The following is a 24,388-nucleotide window of genomic DNA, read 5'->3' as shown; positions in this document are numbered from 1 at the left end:
ATGCAAGCCTCAGATCTTCCATTTGGTGTAGAGCATGATGATGGTGCTCTGAGCTTCACAATGATAGATTTATATAAACCCTTCTGGCACACTCTGCCGGGAATAACACATCCCGGCACCTTGTATCTCGGCGCGGAGCGCATCTCCGCTCTCCAACTCGGATCTCCGGTCAAGGTATCCACTCTCCGCGCCGTCATCGGGGGACGATATTCGGTTGATGCCCGAGCAAAAGGAATGAGATACCGACACTCGATGTCGGGTTTTAGAGTCGGGATATGTGATTGTGAGCTTCCGGAATATAGTTACAACTGAATCATTGCCTTTGGGTAAGCATATTCCCAACATGCTTCAGGACAGCTGTGTGTCTAGTAAAACGTTCCATTTTCGAGTCGGATATGTACTTGTCCCGCGGGAATCATCAAAGCTCACGGGCCCTCCGACAGTGAAGGAATGAACAGGCATTTAAATACCTCATTCAGTCGAAATCAATGGTCGCTGTGGGAGCGCCGAGGTGCCCTTTCATTCTGTGGTGCCTATCAAGCTCAGGGTAGGAGACTATCAACTCATATTTCATGAAGTCTCGGAAACAAAACCGGAAACAGATATGCCGCAGTGGCTGAAAATAATCATCGATATCCTTTCCGTTTATCGTCCCGGAATCTCTTTCTATTCTAATATACATTCCTTACTTGGGCATTGTCCATCCAGCAACACGGCAAACATCCTGCATCAGCTCAAACGTCAAAGATCTCACCAACGCCTTCGTTTCCTCCCCTTCTGTTCTCAACAATATCCAACCTCCATCCTTCCCAATGCTTAAGTGATCTCTTAATCTCTTTGATCCGCTCAATCCGTCTCTTTGACTCCTCCTCTTGCGCCTTGCGGAATGCATCCTCGTCAAAGTCCATATCGTCGTCCTCAAGGAAATCATCATCATTACCACCAGCCAGAGCGTTGAGGCCACTCGTAAAGAAATCGCCAATTCCTCCTCCAGGTCCTGATTTCCTACGCTGGGTTGGAGACGTCGCCTGACCAGGAGAGAGGTCGACATCATGGAACCCTGGACTCGTTGCCTCCAGTTCGCGACGTTTCTCAATCCATGCTCCACTTCGAAGCTCATGCACTTCGCTCTCCAGCGCTCGGATCTTCCTCTCAAGCTTCTGGCGGTCCTCGTCCTCAAGTTCATCAACACCTTCATCGTCTAGTCCGCCGCCACCCTCCATGGACTTCCTGCTTCGGAGCTTTGCATTTTCGCTCTCAAGCTTCTCAACCTGTGCCCTCAACTCTGTGACATCGTGTTCTGCCTTCTCCTTCTCCTTCTTGATCGCCTGCAAGCGGGAATCTTGCTCCTTATGTAATGTAGTCAGGGTCGTCGCCTTCTTATCCAATGCCTCAACCTTCTTCTCCAGCTCATCGCGAGCGCCCTTTACCTCTTCGAGTTCATGCTCAAGAGTCTTGATCTTGGTCTCAGCACTTGTTCGTTCGCTACCTTCGCGGACTGCTTTCTCTGCTGTCCTCTCGAGGTTGTGCTTGAGGTCCTGTAGTTCGCGCTGAGCCTTACCCGCTGCAGCCTCAGCACGGGCTAGTTTATCCTCCAGAGCAGTAACTTGTTCCTTTTCGGACGATGATCCACTGGCGTGTCGCTCTGCTTGTGCTCTGAGTTTCGAGATCTCAATTTCCATAGACTCAATGGTTGCTGTCTTGGCCTCGAGCTCAGCCGTGAGGTCTGCTGGAGGTGAGGCCACAGACATGGAAGGACGGTGGCCATGACCAGGTCCTCTCGATACCTGTTGTTGGAGCTGGGTGTTTTGACGTTGAAGCGCGGCGACTTGGCTCTTCTATGAAAGAGTTAGCGAATTGAGTGCGGTTGTGGTTGCATGTATTAAAACCTACCAAACTATCCAAAAGCCCATTTTCTTGTCCACCTGCTTTTTCTGTATCCTCACCATCGGCCTCTCGTATGTCGGCCAATTCGTTTTCGGCCTTCTGCCATCGCTTCTCTGAGTCCGCTGCCTCTTTAGATAAACGTTTATTCTCCTTTTCTAATTCTTCAATCCTGGCCATGTGCTTTCTGTAGATATCTGGAGCAGTTTCGCCATCGGGACTGAAAGGGCTGGCAGGCGCAGCACCTCCCGAGGGAACGGAGCCTGCACGAAATGATGTAGATCTCAGTTTCGACTGTTGGGCGAGAGAGGGGGTAGCGGAAGCCGAGGTCTCTTCGTCGCTGCTGCTGTCCTCATCGCTATCGTCGTCGTCGTCGTCGTCGCCGTCGTCGCTGCTCTCCTGGGTTTCCACTTTAAGTGGCTGCGCGGGTTCCTTAGCAGGTGGCTTCTCTTGAGCCTTCTTCTTGGGTCCCTCGACGGCTTTCTCTTCGCTGGCTGGGGCGGCCTCAGCCTTTTCAGCGACGGGTTCGGACGTGGCGGTTTCGGCTGGTTCTGGTTTTGTTTGCTTGGCTGCCGGAGTGGCCTTCTTATTGTTCTTCTTCTTCAACTGCTCAACCTGTGTCGCAATGTTAGCGAAAGGAGCCAGGATAAGAAGGGAGGGGTAATCGAACACGCTTCTTTGCCGCAGCAATCTTCTCCTTGCGGGCCTTCTCTTCTGCGTCGGCCATGATGAGGTGTTATTTGGCTGAAGTGTATACAATCCAATTCTGTATGGGGTACGTTGTCGTTCTTGTTGAAATGTGTCGTCTTGGCGCTAAATGCTAATGGAGATGTAGCTCCACGTTCAGGGACTCGATGCAAAGGGAGCTCCGTCATCACGTTGAAGCTTAGCTGGCCTGTGCATGCACCGTGTGCACGTGTCTCGGTTCCCAATTAACACTGTGTAGACGATCGTGTATCTAAGTTCGCGAAACACATTTCCTAGCATAAGATCAGTAGTACCATGATGTTTTATGTAGTAGCAGTAATTCTGAGAGGGTTTCCGAGATAAAATTGTTTAGAGTCTTATTGCCTTGAACCTATATCGTTCGCCCACTTAGATACCGCACTATGGCTTTGTAATGACAATCCAATGTGTTTGTTCGACGACTCAAACAATGCTACACTCGCCTATCTCGAGCTGTGATCGGCCGAAAGATCAGTCTTCGTAGGCTTGCTTTGAAAGGATTCGGGCTATCGATTTTCTATCAGCCAAAAGATACCATCAAATTTCGGACGCTTACTGTGCAATCCAAAGTCGGCAAGGCAAGTAAGCTTCCAATGCCAGGAGATGGCAGGTACGATGTTGTTGATAACTGCCATTGCATCAGCTTTTCACGTGCCCCCATAAAATCATTAATCAAGGACGAATTTTCAGTATCTTCCTAAGCACCAAACTTGAACACCCACTGAAGGCTGATCTCATAATCCACGATGAATTGGACTGAAGGCGCTCTCGCCCGCCATTCTCGTGGAAAAGGCTGGGATAAAGACGCTGCCCGACAAAAACAATACTTTGCTAAAGCCAGAGCGAGAAAGAATGCGCCAGCTACAAGCAAGGGCCTTGATATTTCATCCTTCATACCTGATTACATCCCACAGCCAACTTCATCTCAAGGACGTCAATCTAACTCTTCGACCCCTCGTCGGAAGCAAAGAACACCACGAGGAAAGCTTATACATAGACAATCTGAGACAGAAAATTCCCACAAGAAAAGAAGCAGAAGAGGAGGAGAGCCAAATATCAGAAATCAGGGGCCAGCGGCCGAGAGCTCTCCGACAAGTCCGCAAGACAAAGAAAAGCAAGAGTTGGACATAGCAACCAAAAGACGCAGACTACTAGAGAAGGCTGATTGGACCGGCGTCATTACTCAAAAACCTGTAGCCGTTGACTTCTACCAACAGAGGGATCGATCAACAAAGTTGCTTGGGAAACCAATCTCCAAGAGTGGCCACCGATCGATGTTCAGTCCTGATTCGAAGGACCAGCCCAAAAAGAGAACATTAGGTCGACTTTCAGAAAACGACATAGAGATTAATATTGGAAGTCAGAACATGCGATGGAGCAGGGATAGCAACTCAGTACGAAGCTGTGCCACACGACAAGACTTTATAACCCGTCTCGAGATCCCACAATCCAACAGTACTGCGAGCCAGGCATCTGTATCTTCCTACCCGCAATCTTGTAATCTTGGTCATCATGGGGAGAGGTCACCAAGAGCCCACGACTTTCTTGTATCTCAAACCCATAACGAACGAAGTAATCCATTCACGAGCCTTTTATCTGCAGCACATTCCCCGGGCCGGGAGGAATGGTTAGCAAGAGAAACCGATGAACCAAGATACATTATACAAACTCATGCGCCTACCATCCATCAGCCACAGCCAACTCGGCGACGACACCAGGTAATTGACGTTAAGTCGCCTGAGCTGGATGAAGGTGCGAGTACCGTAGCTGCTCTTGGTACTCCAAGACCCTCTGATAAGATTACAGCCGAAGACATACGATGGAACATGTGGTTGGAATCAACAACCAAACCGATACAACAGCAGTCTGTTCACCCAAGTCGAGATAAGGGGCCTCAAGGATCCGTTAGCCCAAGTCTAAGCAACTATATGAACACCTTCAATGACAAGTCGCATCCAGACAATCTTATAAGCAGCGAAAATCAAGGACAGAACTCATCACATGCGAACGAAGAACCACAACCAAGGTCTTCGGAAACGTACCCATCTAGCATACCTCCTTCCGAAAGCCAACACGAGCCATTAGACGACGAGCAAGAGCTACCTGAGCTTCAAGCAAGGGATCCATTTGCTGATATCCCGCCAGCAACAAGTCCTTACGCTCTACCTAAAAGCTCGAGCTACGAAAGAAGTGAGACCAATTTCAAAACTAGAAGCGATCTGGTTCTCCCAATGGGCTCCTTCATGCCTGTGACTCCCAATGTTCAAGACCTATTAGATCTCTTGGCTGCTAGCGAGGAACAGCAGGAGCCAAATATTGAGGACCAAACACAACAAGAACCAATACCAAATGACGACGACGAAGACGAAATTTGGAAGAAGTTCGTCCTTGATAACGATAGCGCCGAAACAAACCGAAAGGCTCGAGAGGAGGCACATGAACAAACGAAATGTGCACTGGGTCTAAAGAAGTCAAATGTTCCCCAGATGTTTGAAGAATCATCCTTGCCATCAGGCTCGACCGCACCGCCAAGCGATATCGCAGAACCCCCTTCAGCATCCCGAGGAGAAACACCCACAATGGAAGGACGTAACTTTATTTTGGCAGATGACCAAATTCAAGATATACCGGGCGTAGAGCTGGAAGCCCCGCCATCGAAGACCGCCGCAAGGGTAGATATCGCGGACGCGACCGACTCTATCATTGCTCAACCGGCCTCGCCACAACCGCTGCATGCCGAGTTCAAGTTCCATCAACCGCAGCTCTTTGTTGGTCGATTAGCTAGTGACGTCCCTTCCACCAAATCGCCAGTTTACTTGGATGCGCCACGGAGCAAGGGAAGACGGCAACGATCTAAAAGGCGCAGGGATAAGGGGCGGCCTGATTTCCGCACCATGCCAAACTACAATGACGATCCAATCGAGGAGGATTAACTTTAGGGATTCGGAGATAAGAAGATTAACGGAAAGTTAGCAGGAATCCTCAAATCAGCCACTTTCTCCAAAATTAGGTCTATATTTCGAAAGATGTATGTAAACAGACCAAATCCACAAGACTCGTTCTCTTTACCCCAATGGTACTTCTCCTTGCGCTTTACGGTTTGGAACCTTGTTCATCGGACCGCGTAAAGCAATTACAACCTTGAAGATTTGAGGCATTCTAGCGCATCAATACAAAGTGAGTCAGAAGATACTCAGAGACTCTAGACGAGAAAAGCCGCAAACTACGTATGTGGTCACGAGCTAGAAATGTAGTGCGCCATATGGCGCAATGTTACCTGGGGAAGACATCCGGCTGCTGTGAAAGCCATACACTACATTTGAGCTATGGCGGGGAACACGGTACAACATGCACGTACCTTAGACAGGGGCCCTTTTGGATGGATCAGCCTTCTGATTGCAACTCGTCTCTTGTCTCGTCACACATGCTTAAGCTAGGGAAATACCACAGTAGATGTGTGTCACATTGGAGGGTAAAGAGATAACAACAATTCTAACATTTCTGAGGTAGGACACTGTAGGTGTCATGGGATCATATGTACATGTAAAATACAAGGGTGTATACAGAAAAAGAAATCCTCTAATTGCGCCAGAAACCAAAACTGTGTAGAACGAACAAAACTCCCACCGTCTATGTAAAGAACACCTGCCTCTAATAAATAGGATCGACCTCATATATCATCATAAACGTCACTGCGTGATCATCCCTCCAATAACCAATACGTCTTATCTCGGTGCCTTCAGTAGACTCCTGGGCCCCAGTAAGACCCTAGACATCTTAGCCAAGAAAGGAAACTCGAAAGAAGGAATGGAAGCATTACAGAAGCATCGTGCATGACCCACACAGCCACGCTGAAATAATCCCCGCAAACAGCCCCGCTTCTAGAACAATTCTCTCAAGTCAGCCTCAGCGTGATGCAACCCCCCAGTGGGGATAAGATCTGCAACGCATAGGCGTTTTTGCTGATCTTGAGGACGTCTTAGAGAGTGTGAGTGTGGATGCCAGGAATGAGGAAGGGAAAAGGCCAAGGCTGAGAAAGCCTGGCATCGAAGACGGTTGCAGAAAATGATTTCCTCGCTGCATATCTTGCAAGAAAAAGAAAAAGATGCCTTGTGTAGGCTGTTTTGCTGTCCTTGATGTAACAATATGTATACAAGAGCTCCTAGCTGCTCAGCTGGGCTGATGGCGAGATGGTGCCGAGTGTCGGTGAGCTCGCCAAAGCAATAATGCAGAGCTGGCGGTCAGTACTATACCACTGGTTTGTCTGTGTAAGCTTGTTCATAGAAGAAGCCCAGAGTGAAACAGAAGTGTAGTTTCATGCCATCCAATGCGATACTTCGTGCGTCGTGGTTGGCTGATTGTATGGGCAAGGCCGTATCTCTGCCCACACACCTCAAGATCGACTGCGGCGCTTTTCTTTGCGCTTAGGCTCGCATGATGTCTTACACCCGGGGCATTCGTAGCCGTGCTTTGAGATGTTGACTCTGACAAGGCATCGGGGGCAGCGCCACCAAGTAGAAGGAGTGTAGCGACCTTCGAGCCACTCTTCGTTGACAGCGGCGCCACGCTTCATGATGTCTTCACAGTGGTACTCGCGAAGATGGTCTCGGAAGTGATCGCGACGGTGGAAGGGCTCACGAAAGCGAGTGCATCGAGGATAGTCACATAGATAGACATCCTTGCTCGATTCGGGAGCATGAGTGTTCTTGTAGTGACGAATGAGGTCGGCAGTACGCTTGAAAGGGCGAGCAGTACAACCAGGGTGAAGGCAAGAGACTGGCCAGTCATTTCCACTTGAGAAACACAAGAGTTAGCAATGTACTATCTTACAATAGGGACTGGACTTACGATTCGGCCCGTGGCACAGAAGATTCTCCAGCCCTTGTCTGACCAGAGGTGTAATGCTGTTGATAGCTATGGCTTTGCTGATAAACAGCATCATCCATAGTTGGTGAGCCATGCAGAGCGTAATAGCTGCTATCTGTAGGTGACTCTGGGCCCCTGGTGGAAGCCTGGGAGTTACTGCCAGAGCTACCATATCTGATCAAAGGCTGTGACTGATAATAGTCGAAGGAGTATCCAGTTGGTGACGAAGCCTGGTCCTGTGGTGACGAGGCATCATACCAGTTGTTGTTGTTCCAGTAGTTGGATCCCATTGTGTATGATGAAAACTTGTCTAGGTCGTAGAGAAAACCTAAAACGAAGCTGATATAGTATAAGTCAATCAGGGAGAAGGTAGCAAGCACGGGAGTTTAAGAGGAAAAGCCAAGGGCTTGTAAATAAGGTTACGAAGGGAAGCAGATGATGTAAAGATAGAACAAGTATAGGCCGCAACCAAAGTAATATCTTGATGGCGGTCCTGGAAGGGAAGAGAAGAAGTTTGGTGCATGAGACTTGATGTTAGGATAATGGTCTAGCAATCGAAGCAATGGAAGGGAACAAAGAGGTGGTTATATGCTTGGGAAAGTAAAGGAGTGAAGGGGGGGGAGAGACAACTAGTGCAGCCCAAGGATGATATTGGCCAAGGTGAGGCTCAAATCGCACATTGATTAGTGAGGCGAAGGTAGGAGTCATCTGTGTGATACACAAAGGTGATAGGCAGTATGGACTTGAAACTGTAAGAGACGCCGATTTCCAGAAACAGCCGCGGTCGGAATTGGAAGACACTACCAGCTTGTACAGCTCGAGCTCCAGAGTAATGTTCAAGGGTCAATGACATGCCCAGGGTAGCTGTCGGGGAACACAACGGACTCCACCCGGGCCAACCTTCGAACAAATAGAAACATAGTTATTAGGTAGCTTGATAGAAGGACTGCCATAAGATAACCAGTTCTAAGACCGAAGACTGGAGAAAGGACAAGGTAGGCAGTACACAGAGCAAGCATAGGTCTATGGCGAAGCAGCATCTAGCGCAAGCTAGCTCGTGATGCGTAAATCGACACTTGTCGTTTAGGTAGGAGACTAGGGTAAAGTCAAGCTAGAAGAAGATAACAGAGCATGGAGAAGCGAGTCAAGACTGGAGACACCCTATCAAGTGTGGTGTGCTCCTGGCCGGTGTCCCAAGGGGGAAAGGGGACATAGATGGCGATGCAACAGTAGCAAATGTCGGTACTTAGCTAAGATAGCTCACTCTGAGGTCAGCTAGAGGTCCCCAGGAACAGCAATAGTTGGCTTGCATAAAAAGCTACGGGGTGGTGGTGGTGCCCTATAGAATACCGGCTCAACCGGGATCTGTGAATGTCGCAGTAGCATGGAGGTACAAGCCCGGGACAAATCCAATGGGAGGTGTGTAATGTGTGCATTCGTCGGTCCAGGATATGCACCCATAAAGCCGTGGAACGAAGCTTTCAAACTGGAAACTAACCAGAAAGCCAGGCTTGACTGCTTCTGTGGAACTTGGAAACTGGCCGAGTGCCTGTTTCGGTAAGAGAGAGAGAACGATGAGTCTAAAAGTGGTTACGCCCAGCAATTGACACTTTAAAGTGTTCAAGGGAGTAAGAAAGCTTCAGACGTTCAGCCAGGGCGCAAAAATAAACCAGTCTGAAGGCTTGCTCAGAAATACTAAGCTTACCCAAGTCTTTTCGGCACTTAGAAAAGAGGGCCTAGGTTTTCTTGCTCCCTTTGAATGGTGATCATACTTGCTTCTGGGTGGGCAAGGTCCAACAGGGCGTGGCGATGCTCTGGGGCTGAAGATCATGGAGCAAATGATTCTGGCACGGGCTGGCGGCAGTGGATGCGGTGCGGGAATGATTTGACATGATGCGCATCCCTACAACGACCTGTCCTTGACGAGAGATAACCGAGAAACCACACAAAGGCAGGACTAGGATAGGGGCTGTGCCAGGCCAGCTCAGCAGATTTCGGTCACTACCAGAGGGAAAGTTGGCTTGGCCAGTGCGCTTTTGCGTGCATGTGCCGCTGAAAGCTCACTAGAAGGGTCGTCGACAACAGCAGGACAGGACAAATTTGGTGCTCGGTAACGGGAGGATTGAGTGAGGTATTCGATCGACACGGCAAGGAATTCGTCCATACCGTTTCATCAGTAACGGTCAATGATATTGGGTTGAAAGTTGGATGGAACAAAGGTCTTCAGGACTCTCGACGAGGCAGAATTCAATACAATATGCAATGGGCTTCCATCACCCAAGGTAAGGGAGGTACCACCTTACACAGGAAAGGCACTGTAGAGTGGAGGTAGAATTCCTTTCCAGTGCAGGACATTGGGCAGTACCTGCCTTCAGCTGTCACATCCACCTCATCTCTCGCACTCCTTACCCCTCCTGCTCCTGCCTTGTTGATGGCCCCTGCGACGGTACCTACCTAGTGGAAACCCCAGCCGCCCAGGGTTGCTTGCTCCTTCTAAACGTCGACTTTGTATTGGTCAAAGTGCCATCTGCCATCCTGACTTTGCCTTCTTATCCATACCTAAAATTATCAAACATGCACTTTTATGCGTTGGCCTAAATCTAATGCTTCGCATTAGTATCAAAACAACCGCTGGGTGTGGACAGTAGCTTGTCGATCTCAACGGCGCAAGCATCAAACAACTTCTCGATGCTCACGAGCACGAGCACAAGCACGAGCACGAGCCTCAACGCTACGGAGAAGTCAACAGATGCACCAATAATGCAGCGACCCCTTTGCCATGTGTCGATTAATAACTCAATCAACAAAGATATTTTGCTGCCTAGGCTGGGACCAGCTAAGGAATTCTGATTTTTGGTCATGGCACCTGTGAGCCAGTCCCAGTGCTCAATTGGCAACATGGGGCAAACAGCCAGCAACAGGTCGAGGTCTCCAGCAGAACAAAGCACAGACAAAATAAACCCAGCATCGTCATTCTAGCATCTGCCACACATCTTTCTGATCCTACTTATCTGCTTGGACTGTAAGGTTGGTGGTGGTCTGGGTTGTGTAACTCGCTGCGTCTCTCAGAGCCTGGCGTATCATGGCCAATCTGACATGTCTCAACAATGGACAAGGCGGTTCTTTAGAACACCCAAAGTGATCAGCAAAAACAGCAAGCGCCTGAACGAAAACCACCCTGGACGCCCTAAAAGGCCTTGTCTCTCCTGGAGTCCTACTGGATCCCTACCCGGAATCTGCAAGACAGCGCTGGGGAAATACCCCGAGATACAAGTGTTTAACTTACCAACGTATCGTACCTGGCAAATCAACACACCGAATAGTGCAGTTGAGCCCCCATGAAAAACCTAAAGGAGTCTTAATAGTGAGGCTGACTGGAGTAGCAAGTGTCAAATGCAAGAGGAGCAGTTGAAAATGGTTCGCCCGCTATGAGATCATGATCGTTTTCGACAAGGTCATCAGACTCACTAGAACCCTTTCCCCATCTGTGACAAGCTCGCCGGGAAGCCAATCCATGCCACCCGAGCCACGGAATTGACACTCGCTTGCCAGGGATCTCGTATCCGAACATTTGCGAAGTTGACAAGCATGGAAGCATTCTAGAAACCTTCCTGTTGTATCCTGCATTGGTTTCGTTTCAAATCCTGGTCGACTTGCGCGGTGACGCCGACGCAGTTGGGGGCGACAATCTTGTCACCCAAATGGCCACCATTAACTTTGGGTCTTTGACGATAGCAGCAAGCGCAGAGCTGTGCCGCAAGCTTGTCATTCGAAAGACGGTATGCCTCACCGACAAGAGCGCTGGATGGCGGACGCTGCTGAAAGTTGCCTTGGCAGAGTCTGATAGGCATAATGACGATGGCACAGAAAAGGCGCCCGCGTCACAGGCGACAAGGCAATCATTCCGCCAGCCCTGAATACTGACGACGCAATTTGGGCAACCTTAACGTTGAGGAAGTGTGTCATCGATGATCAAGTCATACACATGTCAGCTCAGGTTTGACAATCCAAAGGAATTGTAAGAGGAGAAACGAAACTGCAACTGTGTCGCCTGGGGCGGCAAGGGCCCTCATCTTGTGCTTTGTCCACTCGACTGTTTTCCCATATCAGAAAGCCACGTTGTCTGCGATGACTTGAAATGTGCTACAGGTGTAGCCTTGCCTCGATGGCGGTAATGGGACCAGCTTACGCCGGTTGTGTATAATTCGTTGAGGCAACAAGAAGAGGGAACTTGATGAACCTGAAGAGTGTCTCACCGTCTTCCTATGGAGACCGGGTCTATCTACATTCAAGTACTCGCGAAATCCAATACTCTTAATTCATTTCTCGGCTTTTGGGCAGCAATGCAGCAGCCTTCAGATATTGGGTTGTTCACCCAACTTGACCTCAAATTTCACCAGTCTAAACGCTTCACCTTGGCTACTGCTCAGGACGTGCCACGTCAATGCAGGCACCGTGCAGTCAGTCACGAAGGAATGAAACACCTCGAATCATTGTACGTCACTAGGAGAGCCTTGCCCTAACGCCTACCGAGTCCGAGGCTGCGCCGGCTGAAAGAGAGGCTGTCGAGCTGCAGAGGGTCTGGACCATCCAAGGAACCAGTTCCTTTCGGAAAGATATTGATCACGGGTATAATGAGGCAAAAAAGCCACACACATTTGACCAATACTTCAGCAGAATAGTTGTTCAGGGCGACCATGCCCTGAACTCGAAAGGTTCGTATTCATATCTCAAACAATGAGGTTGATAACGCTCCGTATAGCATGTTACATATTCACCTGCGCCAGAAAGCACATCAAAAGCTGATGATAAAAGCAAGATGAGGTTGCCGCCTAAGTCCTTTCTTACTCTCTCTGTGCTCTTAATACGCTCTCTCCAGGATTTCACAAAACCAAGGTGCGTCCAACCAAAACCGATAGCTCCGTCCCATATTTCACATACACGGCCAATGGACTCAAATCTCCATTGAGGAAGCACCCTTGATTAGACCTCATCCTCAAGGAACTTGTAGACAAACTTGAAGTCAGCCTTGCGTCGATTCATCCTGCGCATTCATGTCAGCACGCCTCCCTTGGGCAGTTGGTCAGTCCACTTACCATGTGCTCTCATAGTCGAAAAATCGATATGTGCCTTGCTCAAAGTCTTCGGTGATGTTCTTAGGCTCCTCATGTCTTTGAAACCAAGTCTGATACTGCTTATGGAATCGCCAACTTTGATCTTTCAGAGCCTTGGCTGCCATGTACTGTTGGGCAGTACCCTGCTTATAGTAGAATACATAGAACAGAGTGTCAGGGTCCATACGGGAGTATAACCGCGGGTCATCGAAGATAGCGAGTGGCTCGCGAGGAAATCCTGATCCTGTTGGGGGTACCGGTTGGTCGGGCCGGTATGATCGTGGAACATCGGCATCCACAATATCGGGACAGCTGGCCTGACTGGCAGTCATCATGCGCAGAGCTGATGGCGCAGATGGAGGGTATGGCCGCTTTCTCGACGTCTCATATGTGTCAACAAGATCTTGTAACGATGCCGGTAAGTGGTAGATGCATTCTTCCTCTTCCTCGGCCTGCTTGACACCATTGGCTGTACCATTTGTCCTTGGAGCTACATCAAAGTCAGTTAGTTATTCGAGTCATACAAAACTGTCTCACACACGTACCCTTTGAATATGGAGTGGCCTCGGGGACTGCTGCTTGTTTTCCAGCAGCCTTTGATCGTTTGGACTGTTTCGTGGTGACAGGTACAGGTTCTGGCTCGGCAGGAGCAGGAGCTGGCGTGGGCTGCTTTGACTCTGGTTGTTGAGAAGCGGGCTGGGCAGAGGATGTAGCAGGAGAGTTGGTCGCGCTGCTTCGGGCTTGCGGCAATGGGGATATGCTTGATGATGCGGCACCAGGGGGCGGAGGGAGTGGAGAGATACCAACGTTGTTCTTATCGCTCGCGGCGGCGGCAGCGGCAGCTGAAGCGTACTTGAGGCCTTCCCCGGCGGGCCTTGTAGGTACTGATGCTGGCTTCATAGCCGGCGTACCGGAATTGCTATTGCTGATAGTCGGTAACGGAGCATGGAGTGTCGCGAGTGCAGGTAAAGGTGACTTTGTCTGAGAAGATGTCCTCCGTACTGGGTCAACCTCCTTCTGCGTCTTTCTCGTCAATGTCTTTGGTGGCAAGTCATTGTCGGTCGTAAGGTCCTCTTGCACAGACTGCGCATCCAGAGAAGAATTCTTCTCGTTTTCCGCACCCATGCCGTAGGTACCTTCCTCGTCCTCAAGGTCGAGCTCCTCATACATCTCCTCGTCTTCCATAAAGTCTTCGTTCATGCCATCCGACACATAATATCGAATGCTCTCTTCTAGGTCGGTCACTTGCTCAGGCTCAACCCCTCCGTTCTCCAAGGATCTCCTGATAAGTTCCAGCTTCCCCTGGTGCCATTTATGCCGTTCGATGATGCGTTCAACTTCGGCGATGCGTTCGGCCTTGGCGGTGTTGTTTTTGCCCTTCTTCATGGTCGCCTGTATCGACTCGCCCTCCGCCTCGAGTGTCTCGATTTGCTGCTCCAGCTCGTCGACCATGCCGCTTAAGAATTCGCTGGCCTCAACCTTTGCTTGCTCCTTGGGATCGAGCTTGGCGGCAGCTGATAGACCTTCCTTGGAGTATGCTTTCGTCTTCATGGCCTTCTCCACGGCCTTGAACTTTTCCATTTGCTAAAAACCCGATATAACTGTCAATAAAATACTGAATGGCATTCCGTTGTCAGTGGCGGGGACCAACCGTCTCGATCAGCTTGCGATGCTCCAGCAAGGGAGCTTTGTCCTTGATGTCGTTGCTGGCGGCCCATGTTTTGATTTGATCCCTCAGTCGCTGGAGCTTCTTGATCTCGCGTTTCAGGTTATCTTCTAGCTTGTCCTTCTGGGCAGGATTACTCGATTGTTCGATCTTTTCGTAAATAGCTTCGAATTCAGCCACACCCTCGGAGACCTTTTTGAAGCACTTGTCGACCTCTTGGGCCAGTTTCCTCGCCGCCATTGTGAGTAGAAAAATGCAGCCACTCGGGCGCAGCGTCTAGTGGCTCGTATAGATCTTGTCGCCCGACTGTTGTTGTCGATTCGGTTTGTTGTGCGTCTCTGCCAGCACCGATGTGACAGCGCAGGGAAGGGTTATTATGATATAACGGCGCGTCGCGGGGGGCGATCCGATAGTCGTCGTTAATTATAATAGGGTGATAATACAGTGTCCGTCGTCCTGAGCGTCAATGCCGGGAGCCGATGGTAGATGAGATGTGGTTGTTGGAAGTAAGGCTGGCCAGCAACTGATTTGGTGGTTAAGGTTAGTTCAAGGTGGGAGGTGCAGCCATCCAATGAGGCTAAAGAACCGCGGTATCGTGATTGGCTGAGGGGCCGCGATTCACTGGGGCGAAGCGCGGTTAGCTGCTGAAACGTGTTGCAGTGGAAATTGAGGGTTGAACAAGCATGTACAGGCTTGAAAAGGCTGTAATAGTTGCAGATGGTTAGTCAATCTGTAAGAATGACATTTCCGTGTAATATTGAATTGACAAGCCGAACAGTGATGCAAATCCGTGCCAATATTGCGGGATGTTCTCAATGACGTGGTTTTTTCGCTAAGCGTCTACCTTAGTACTACTGAGATACGGAGTACCTTGCTGGCAATTAAAAGTGCCCTCCACTGCCTGCCTGACTGCCCTGCGCTGCCTCGGTGCTTTGCGTACCTGAGGTTAGTAGGTAGGTACCTAGGCCATACCTAGAACGACCAGTTTGGAAACTCAATGGCGCGCCAGTTGACGTTCCTATCAAATTATGAATATTGAAAACTATACCTAGGGAAAACTATAAAATTGGTGGCTTCTAGTCCACATGAGCGAGGCTGTTCGCTTGAGATAATTTAATGTTTTATCATCAACATTAATCTTGTTTGTCTTTCTCTGCTGTGATACACGGTAAATCGGGACAGATGCCGATCCGACTACGGAGTAACATCTAGATACAAAGACCTTGACTCAAGCCAGTCAAAACAGTCTGTTATCCTACTCAACGTGCCTCTCCAAGTCACAGAAAACTCACACATCACGAGTATGAAGGGTACGTGCAGTACAGTGTAATCACGCACACAGACACCCACCCACAAAAAAGACAAATGAAACATAAGCTCACCAACAACTCAAATAGTCATATTGCAGCGTGTCCTGTCGGCGTCCGTCACTGTCGACAAGGAGATGATCTCTTCCATCGGCAAGGGCGTCCTGGCCTTTGCAGCCGTGGCCCCCGGGGACACGGAGAAAGAGGCTGACCTGATGGCTGCCAAGGTGCTGAGGATGAAGCTGTGGGATGACGAAGAGGGCGGCAAGGTAAGGGAGATCAAAAGAGGCTGGCTGGGCCGATAATTTCGTTTTGTGGTTTCAAATCTGACAGGCTTTTTTCAAGTGGAAGAAGAGCGTCAGCGATATTGGCGGCGAGGTTCTCTGCGGTGAGTCTTCCTTCTCCGGTCGTGTGAGGGTAGCAGCAGTGGCTGAGACCTAGAGACAGTGTCGCAGTTTACGCTGCTGGCTAGCACAAAGAAGGGAGCCAAGCCTGACTTTCACGGTGCTGCCAACCCGGAGGAGGCACGTCGGCTATACCACTACTTTGTGCAGAAGGTCAGGGCGAGTTACATGGAGGAGAGAGTCAAGGATGGGCGATTCCAGGCCATGATGGAGGTTGCTCTCGTCAACGATGGGCCGGTAAGTATTGTGAAAGTCTTCTTTTCCTTGCATTTGGGTGGGCGTCTGTGCTAATCACGGGGGATGCATCATAGGTTACTCTGGAATTGAAGAACGGCGCCAAGACGGAGTGAGTGCTCGGCTGCTATAGAAATGTGAAATATAGGGAGATAGGCTATTGAAGATACCTCAGACGGGACGGGTAGACAAAAGAGAAAGCAAAGGGACTGGCTCAGGTGCATTGATTGATGGATCTGCTATAGGTTCGGTAATAGAGACATGTTTTGGAATCAGCCCTGGCGTCTATAATCAACATGATATGATTCTTGAAGAGTTCAGCTTGCCTGAGCTGGCACATCTTTGATATGTGTGTTACAGCATACAACCTGATAGGGTCAATTGTCGACGGGACTGTATCCGAAAGTGTAATTATCTAACAGCAAACAACAGCCAACGCAGCCATTTTTCATGTATTGTCAGTTTCTAATTGGATGCGTTAGCGAAAGGGCTGCATCATGTGCTGTGCAACCGAGGGCGGCTGAAGTATGTACTGTAGTTCCGCGTTGTGTTTGTGGGTTTAAAAAGAAGCAATTCAAAAGTGGTCAAAGCGACAGAGTGTCTCTCCTCTGTAACGGACGGGATGGACCCAGTAAAGGCTAGACTAGGTAGACAGACAGGCCAGGGTTTGGGACGGGGGAGTTTGGTCCGGGCGATTAAATCGGATTGGCCGTTGATTTCTTGCATCTGGATGTTGTGCGTTGATTGGTTGGTGGGTATGAGTATGTATGGAGGCGGGCAATAGTGTACTGTAGTTGAGTGGGAGGGATATAGGCGAGAAAAGGTGAGATTTGATCAGTAAAAAGACCCGCCCGTGGGTGTAACTTGTGTAACCACTAGAACTATTATTCCATCACGATTCACTCTCCTTTCGGTACTGGGCCTTGTTGACTCGGATTACAATGTCCTGAAAGCGTTATTGCAAGGAGGCTTAAGCCTCTTTGACCCCTGCCTGCTCTCTCTCTCATGAAATATCCCCCCTCCCCCGCGTTGATGAGACCATTAAGAGAGAGTTGTCTCTTTTCTCACTGTTATGCAAGAGAGACACAGTTTACGAGCTATTATTGTCTCCTCTTTAATTGAAACACATTTACAATTGCTGCATGACAGGTCATGCATGTATGTATGTATGTATCTGATGTCCTTGAACTGCAGGGCGAGCGAGATTGAGCCTCAGACTGCAGAGAGCCAGAGTCTGGAGAGCATCTGTTTGGGCTTCAAAGTTCTCGGCTGAACCTGTCTAGTTTCAGTTGATGATGTTTGTTGTTTTTATTAGTATCAGCTGGTCTACCTATTAAGGTAATTAGTTGTCCCGTCTTATCTCCTTTGCTCATCACCGCCCGGTGTAGGAAAAAGAAAAGACACCCGCATACGCAATTGTCGTCTTGGTTATGATATTCACATCCCGTCCGTCCATGCTTGGCTTAGTCCGAGGGATGTCGGAGCTGGACCTTGTTTGCGAGTGATTGTGATGCATGAGACATGATCTGACTGAGTCAATTGCATGAACGGTAGCCTATCTAGGTATGTATGTACTGTAACTCTTGTAGAGATATATAGTCTGTTCCCGGTAATAAAGAATTGGGTGAATCCTCCTCAGCTGTCGATTCTAGTACCGTTAAATACTGGGCTACCTAAGGTAGGTACCTTACCTACCCACTTATAAGCGGCACGATCTTCGGGCTCACTTGCATCGCGACTTTTCCTCAATTGGCAGGGTAGCTCCCCTCTTCTGTTGCCTTCTGTTTGCTTCTGCTCGCTCCTCCATAGCAACTCAACACCCAAATAAACCAACACCCCCACGCCGTGATCCCCCGTCTTACTCTTCAATCCTCTCAATTCCAATCTCAAGCACCTCGTCTCTCTTGCGGCGCCTTGATTTACTTTATTTCCATTTCCTTTTTTTGTTCTCTTCACCCAATTCCTTCTCCTCACAATCTATCGCAATGGCTACCGAAGGCGACTCCCCCGCGCGACCCCGCGTCTTCTTCGATATCTCGCTCGGCGGCAAGCCCGTTGGCCGTATCACCATGGAACTCTATGCCGACCTCGTCCCCAAGACCGCTGAGAACTTCCGTGCTCTCTGCACCGGCGAGAAGGGCATCGGCAAGTCTGGAAAGCCCCTGCACTACAAGGGCTCCATCTTCCATCGTGTCATCAAGCAGTTCATGATCCAAGGTGGTGACTTTACTGCTGGTGATGGCACCGGCGGAGAGTCCATCTATGGCAACAAGTTTGACGATGAATCTTTCCCCATGAAGCATGAGAAGCCTTTCCTCCTGTCCATGGCCAATGCTGGCCCCAGTAAGTTCCATGATGCCCCTCATTTCGGGCCATGACGCTGACGAATTACCCCGCCAGACACCAACGGCTCCCAGTTCTTCATAACCACCGTTCCTACCCCTCACCTCGACGGCAAGCACGTCGTCTTCGGCGAGGTACTTAACGGCAAGTCCGTCGTTCGACAAATCGAAAACCTTACCACCCAGTCCGGCGACCGCCCCGCAAAGGAGGCTCTCATTGCCGACTGTGGCGAGCTCAAGGGTGACGCTGCCGTCGCTGCCGACGTGAAGCAGCCCGACGCCCTCGGCGACCCATACGAGGACTTCCCCGAAGATTGCACAGACACTCTCGATGCCGTAGCCATCGTCAAGATCGCCACGGCCTGCAAGGAGTACGGCAACACTGCCTTCAAGTCAGGCAACTATTCTCTCGGCCTCGACAAGTACCAGAAGGGCCTGCGCTACGTTAACGAGGATCCTGATCTTGAGAACCAACCGCAGTCGATCAAGGACGACCTCAAGGCTCTGCGCTTTTCCCTCAACAACAACTCGGCGCTCCTGAACATTAAGCTGGAGGCCTGGGACGACGCTGCTCGCTCCGCTTCTGCTGCCCTGGACGTCGAAGGCGTTAAGGACGCCGACCGTGCAAAGGCTTTCTACCGCCGTGGCCTTTCCAACATCCACCTCAAGGACGAGGAGGCTGCTCTACGTGACTTGAGTGAGGCTAACACCCTTGCGCCCAACGATAGCGCCATCACCCGAGAGCTCAATGCCGTCCGAACCAAGGCTGCTGCTCGCGCTGCCAAGGAGAAGGCTGCCTATAAGAAATTCTTCGCCTAAGCGGCTGCAGAGAAGGCATACTGCAAAATAGAGAGCGTCATTTTACCCATTACGAGCGGGATAGAACGCCAGATGTATTTGAAAATTATAGCCATGTTTCATATGGAATGAGGGCGGAGGACATGATCACACTTTCTGTAACATAACCCATGCGAGGAAAAAGCGGGTTACTTAGGAGTCGGCGCTGAATGAAAGATACCATCGAATTGCAGATATTGCAATACTCTATAAAGGGATGACATTATGGACATCAGCTTTGTGATTGACTATGTCAACGTTCCAGTTCCCATATTCGTGCTTCGTAAGTTAGGCAAGGCGTCCACGCATAGACCATTTATGGTTTCAGTGAAGAGAGGATGGTTCTAATTGTGATTTGAGTTGATGGGGGAGGATCGACATGCCATATGTCGTCTTTGCCTCCAAAGTTTATATATCTATCAGCCATGCCGACCATAAAAGGTACCTTGGACCGAAGTCTCCCAACTTTACATAAAAGCAAATATAAGTAAAACAAACAAATAAACAAACAAACAAACATAGATATATAATACAACAAATCAAAGGAGGTGAACCCAACCGCCTGCTATGCGAGTATCAAGAAATGGCCCGCCATATCCAAGATCCGTGGTAGTAATGACAAAAGAAACGACAAGTATGAATGAGAGGAGATATGAGAAAAGACGAAGGTGGGATTAAAAAAAAAAGTTGTATTGTTCATTCAATCATGAATAACTAGTTCTCCCATCTAGTCATCAAAAGGTATATAAAATGTGTATATGTATATGTATAGATGGATATAAATGGCTTTCTTCTTTTTTTTTACTTCAAATGCTTCGAGGAATCTTTTCCCTCCGGACTCTCACCACGGCCTACTATTCGTGTGATGCCGCTGAGGATCGTACGTCCTACGCGTCCGTTCTTAGACTTGATAGTGTTGCTTGCACTCGCACTCGCACTTCCGCCTGTGCTTGCATGCCGTTGCTTTCGTTGCTCCCAGCCTTCTTTGTGGTGGTAATGGTGGCGGCGACGCTCTTTGCTTCGTCTGCGGTTGCGTATTGTGTTGTCGTCGTTGACTTCGCTGCCTGAACTACCTGGTGTGGGTTCGTAGACGTCGTTCCATGCTGTTGAGGAGCCGCCGTAGGAAATAGAGAGTGATTCAATCAAGGACGCTTGTTCGATGGATTCGGCGACGTCTTCTGTGGTGGCGCAGGTTGCTGTTTCACCGGCAAGCTCAGTCTCGACCTTAGCGAGACAGGCGTCCGCGCGTTGTTGTAGAGCGAAGCATACATCGTTGAATGCGAGAAGCTCTTGGTCTACCTCCTCTTTCTTGTCGTCAACCGGTCTAGCGTCCACCCATAGCTTGACAAGACTCGCCAAGTTTCTCGTGTCGTCAATCAAGTAGGGAAGGCTGGGGAACCCCTCCTTGGAAGTAGGACTTAAACGACCGAGAATAGTAACTGGCGTGCTGTAGCCGGCAGGAACGAAATTGACGTTGCGGTCCGCTGGGATACTGCACACTTGGTCGATATAGTCACGGACTGATTGTCTCTGCACATTGAGGAATCGGTTCATCGGCTCCATCCATTCCTCTCGCTTTCCAAAGTTGGACAAATTTGCTAGTTTCTGTAGTGCTTTGGCGATAAGTGTGAATGTTCGTTGGGCATGGGGTCGAGGGTGGTCGCGTAGGAGGTTGAATAGCTTGGGCGATAGAATAGCTGGACATATGAATCGAAGGAACAGGAAGCCAGAGACTGATGTGTATGTGACAGTGCGCAAGAAGTCTCCATAGCGATCTTCAGCAACGGCTCGGATGTACTTGAGAATATGTCGTAGCTCCGGAGGTAGTCGGTTGGCTGAGTTAGCGATGCACTTCCACACTTCAGTCGTGTAGTGGATGAGCACAGTCCAATGCTGGTCGAGATCCGATTCGTGGGGGATCTTGCTGGGGTCAACTTCGCAGTCTGGGTTGATCTCATTTATCTCAAACAGCTTCTCCTGTAGGATCTCCTCCAGATACTCCTTGCCCAAGCGGCGCATATGAAATTCGAGCGATTGTGTGAGGAGAGAGTTGCCTCGGAATAGCAAGTTCGCTTCTCCAGCAAGTGACTTGCTCATATCTCGTACGATGAGTTCACGATCAGTTGCAGCATCAATAGAGTCGTTGGACTTTAGCCGGCTACTGAATCGATATTTCTTCATGGTGGTCTGGTTGCCAATGCCATCGATCTCATCTTCAACCAATGCCATGAGCCATTCGCTGGCCGAACCTGATACTTGGAAGATATTGAGGAATAACTCCGCCAATCGACGTAACTGTCCCGGGAGAACCGCCGAAACCTGGTTTGTCAACCCGGCCGGGAAACGGTGTAATAAGTCGGTGAGAGGTTGGTATTCCTTCGACAAAAGCACGACATGTTCATCGTGATTCACTTTGACTAGCATCTGTCCAACCGATTGGTGCTTCTCGTCAAATATCTGAAGCCATTGCTCGCTGTCCTTCCCGCGGTCGAGTTGGTCGAGCGAAATGTCGACGGCACCTACCACAAACTCCTGCAGATTTCGTGTTCGAGGGAGTCCAACGGATGCTTGGAGGAGGTTACTCGAGCTGTCCAGGTTTCCTTCCACTCTCTTTAAGACGATGGATAATAATGGCGTGGTTGGTGGTAGATCGGTGAACTCGCACTCCTCTCTCCAAAAGGGGTTCTTGGTGGCTGTCTTCGTTGTTGTTCGTGCCCTCACTTCGCCATCCAAGATAACCTCCGCAAGGTAGTTTCCAATCAGAGGATCGGGTTCCGTTCGGCCAGGTCGTTCTGGAATCGTCGGCCCAGTCCCTCCACCACCGCTAGGTCTAGCCTTTATCTTTGCTTCAGTAACCCTGACGCTGATTGTCTTTTCAAGCCTGAAGACTTCGCCCTCGTATTCTGATTCTATATCCTCTAGTTCCACAATTTGCGATGCGTTAGGATCGTCAAGCCGGTATATGTCGGGTACCGCAAATGCTCGTAGCAGGCAAAGCCAAACTTCGAAATGAACTCTGCTGTCGAGGGCTAAGTAAACAGGTCGGAAGATAGAGAGGTGAGTGGATGTAGAAGAGTAGATTGGAAATATGGCGATGCAATATTCTTCGTCGAGTACTGTGCGGTCAAGCTGTTGAACAGCACACCGAGAAAGCTGTGAAAGGTCGATGATGGAAAGAACGGTAACATCATTCTCTGTCATGAGCTTGAACTCGCCACTGTCTTGTAGAATGCACGAAACTCTCCTCCAGGATGTTGTGGGTGATCGAAGGTCCCGCGTGGAGGGTCTCTTGACAATCGCTCTTGGTGAAACGGCCAAACCCTTGTCCCAGAGCATCACTTTGCCAACCTTGATGATATTCGTAGGCTTGTTCTTTTCTTGTGACCAACCATGTCTCTTCAACTCCGGCCTCATGGGCGTCACCAGGTTGGCTGGTTTCCCATTGGCAAGCTTAATACCCGTTGGACGTAATTGCTGCCAGCAGAGTAAAGCTGCGAGCCACAAGTCAAACTCTTCTGTCACCAAAGGACATATTAGAATTTCCACTGGAGGTGACAGGCACACCAACTCTAAGCATTCCTTGGTTAGTTCGGGATAATCGACAGGGAGGACCCTGCAGCCGCGCAGATCAGAAACAAGAGGGATATGAAAGGGTCCATTCTGCCCTGAGTCAAACATGAGACAGCCCTTCTCCTCTTCAATATAAGCTACGCCACTATGCCAAGGACCGCCTGTTTCGCCTTGATATTCGATCTCGCCGCGCATTCGACCACATAGAGTTCTCATAAGAAGCAGGACCTTGTTTGCGTCATCGGTGGCTATAGGTAATGGGAGTGAGTCGACGGTAGGTGGGGGAGAAATAAGAGGCGAGGTGGGCCGGGATGACTGTCGCTTCATAAGTCTTCTCGACTTTTTGTCTTTTGTTGGTACTAGTGATTCTCGCCCTGTTATCACAGCGTGATGTAGTGAGTCTAATGAACTGAGCTGTGGCCTCAGCTCGTCTGAAGGATGTAATGACCCCGATGAGCTCACACTGCCAACCCGGTGTCGTTCTGATGTCGGCGGTGGTACACTTCTTTGTGCCAGCATAGAGGTATCCATCGTGCGCGTCCTTGGCCGGAGGCTACCGCTCGTATGCCGTAAATGCTGTCTCGGAGGGCTAGATTCGCTGCTCTCGTACGACTCGCTGAAGACTTCGTTGAAAACCATGCCTTGTCTTCTTGTAGGGCCCGGAGGTATAGTCCGGGGCGAACTCTGCTGTGAAGAAGCACCTGTCTGGGACTTTTGAGACTCAGCAGTGACACTGACAGTTGGAGGCTCAACGGGATCGGGTGTGACAGCGCGAACGGTGGATGTGGCATTTATCAGTGTATGGCGAAAGGCTGACCGCAGGTTGGATGCGCTGGAGCGCTCCATCTTTGGGTCCCGGGGTAGGTTGAGGTCGGAGGTGGAGGCCTGGTTCCAGGATGTGGCATCACTGGAGGTGCCAGATCGTGAGTGGTCTTGTTCGTCCATGTTGGGCGGTCGCAAGCCTAAGCCATTGTGTGTCCACGTCCACATACAAGCGCCCGTTCCGCATTGAGGAGAGAGAAAGCAATAGCAGTTATATTTTTCGTGTGAATTGGTCGGTGCTTTTGGTGATTGATTGATTGATTGATTAGCGGGTGGAGGTGTCGAGGGCTTTCTTTGTTGCTAGTCAAGGGAGGGAGGGGATTTAATCGATGTGATGGGTTCGATTGTATTGACCTCGGTAATTAATGGCTTGAATATGGTCGTCGATTGCAGCAAGATAGTGCGATTATCTTGGTTATCGTCAGATGTAGTATCTGATGGTTGAGATGAGGGATCTCTCGCAAATCAGTCAATGACTGGTTGCGGGGAGAGGGCTTGTTAGTCTAGAGTCTGGGCGAGAATCGCAATGGAAGCTGGGAGGGGAGCACACCTAGCACCTAGCACACCTAGCACAGCAGCTGTACCAGTACCAGTCCACTACCTTAAGTTACAATTG

General features: G+C 49.8%; 7 protein-coding genes across 7 annotated transcripts; 3 read left to right on the top strand and 4 right to left on the bottom strand.

Annotated features, from left to right (window-relative positions):
* Positions 1-734: 734 nt before the first annotated feature.
* FSUBG_3998 (USO1-intracellular transport) lies at positions 735-2,611 on the bottom strand (the record flags this gene model as incomplete). Its single annotated transcript, XM_036681938.1, has 3 exons — positions 735-1,838; positions 1,894-2,499; positions 2,555-2,611. The coding sequence occupies 3 exons, from the start codon at positions 2,609-2,611 to the stop codon at positions 735-737; spliced, it is 1,767 nt and encodes a 588-aa protein (XP_036540556.1).
* Positions 2,612-3,356: 745 nt separating this feature from the next.
* On the top strand, positions 3,357-5,543 carry FSUBG_3997 (uncharacterized protein; the record flags this gene model as incomplete). Its single annotated transcript, XM_036681937.1, has 1 exon — positions 3,357-5,543. The coding sequence occupies one exon, from the start codon at positions 3,357-3,359 to the stop codon at positions 5,541-5,543; it is 2,187 nt and encodes a 728-aa protein (XP_036540555.1).
* A 1,460-nt stretch (positions 5,544-7,003) lies between these two features.
* FSUBG_3996 (egg shell) lies at positions 7,004-7,766 on the bottom strand (the record flags this gene model as incomplete). Its single annotated transcript, XM_036681936.1, has 2 exons — positions 7,004-7,403; positions 7,459-7,766. 2 exons carry the CDS (start codon positions 7,764-7,766, stop codon positions 7,004-7,006), a joined length of 708 nt encoding a protein of 235 aa, XP_036540554.1.
* Positions 7,767-12,459: 4,693 nt separating this feature from the next.
* Positions 12,460-14,496, bottom strand: FSUBG_3995 (NOT3-general negative regulator of transcription subunit 3; the record flags this gene model as incomplete). Its single annotated transcript, XM_036681935.1, has 4 exons — positions 12,460-12,520; positions 12,573-13,080; positions 13,136-14,174; positions 14,242-14,496. The coding sequence occupies 4 exons, from the start codon at positions 14,494-14,496 to the stop codon at positions 12,460-12,462; spliced, it is 1,863 nt and encodes a 620-aa protein (XP_036540553.1).
* A 1,063-nt stretch (positions 14,497-15,559) lies between these two features.
* FSUBG_3994 (D-tyrosyl-tRNA(Tyr) deacylase) lies at positions 15,560-16,317 on the top strand (the record flags this gene model as incomplete). The annotated part of the gene is made up of 5 exons (XM_036681934.1): positions 15,560-15,566; positions 15,654-15,832; positions 15,897-15,951; positions 16,011-16,204; positions 16,279-16,317. 5 exons carry the CDS (start codon positions 15,560-15,562, stop codon positions 16,315-16,317), a joined length of 474 nt encoding a protein of 157 aa, XP_036540552.1.
* Positions 16,318-18,186: 1,869 nt separating this feature from the next.
* Positions 18,187-19,362, top strand: FSUBG_3993 (peptidyl-prolyl cis-trans isomerase D; the record flags this gene model as incomplete). The annotated part of the gene is made up of 2 exons (XM_036681933.1): positions 18,187-18,544; positions 18,602-19,362. The coding sequence occupies 2 exons, from the start codon at positions 18,187-18,189 to the stop codon at positions 19,360-19,362; spliced, it is 1,119 nt and encodes a 372-aa protein (XP_036540551.1).
* An 819-nt stretch (positions 19,363-20,181) lies between these two features.
* FSUBG_3992 (BUD2-GTPase-activating for Bud1p Rsr1p) lies at positions 20,182-23,895 on the bottom strand (the record flags this gene model as incomplete). Its single annotated transcript, XM_036681932.1, has 1 exon — positions 20,182-23,895. One exon carries the CDS (start codon positions 23,893-23,895, stop codon positions 20,182-20,184), a length of 3,714 nt encoding a protein of 1,237 aa, XP_036540550.1.
* Between the last annotated feature and the right edge of the window lie 493 nt (positions 23,896-24,388).

The sequence above is a fragment of the Fusarium subglutinans genome (genome assembly GCF_013396075.1).
Source record: "Fusarium subglutinans strain NRRL 66333 chromosome Unknown NRRL66333_c0000034, whole genome shotgun sequence".
In the NCBI taxonomy this organism is placed as follows: Eukaryota; Fungi; Ascomycota; class Sordariomycetes; order Hypocreales; family Nectriaceae; genus Fusarium; species Fusarium subglutinans.
Note: the sequence above shows the minus strand (reverse complement) of the source record. Positions and strands in the feature narration are given on the sequence as shown.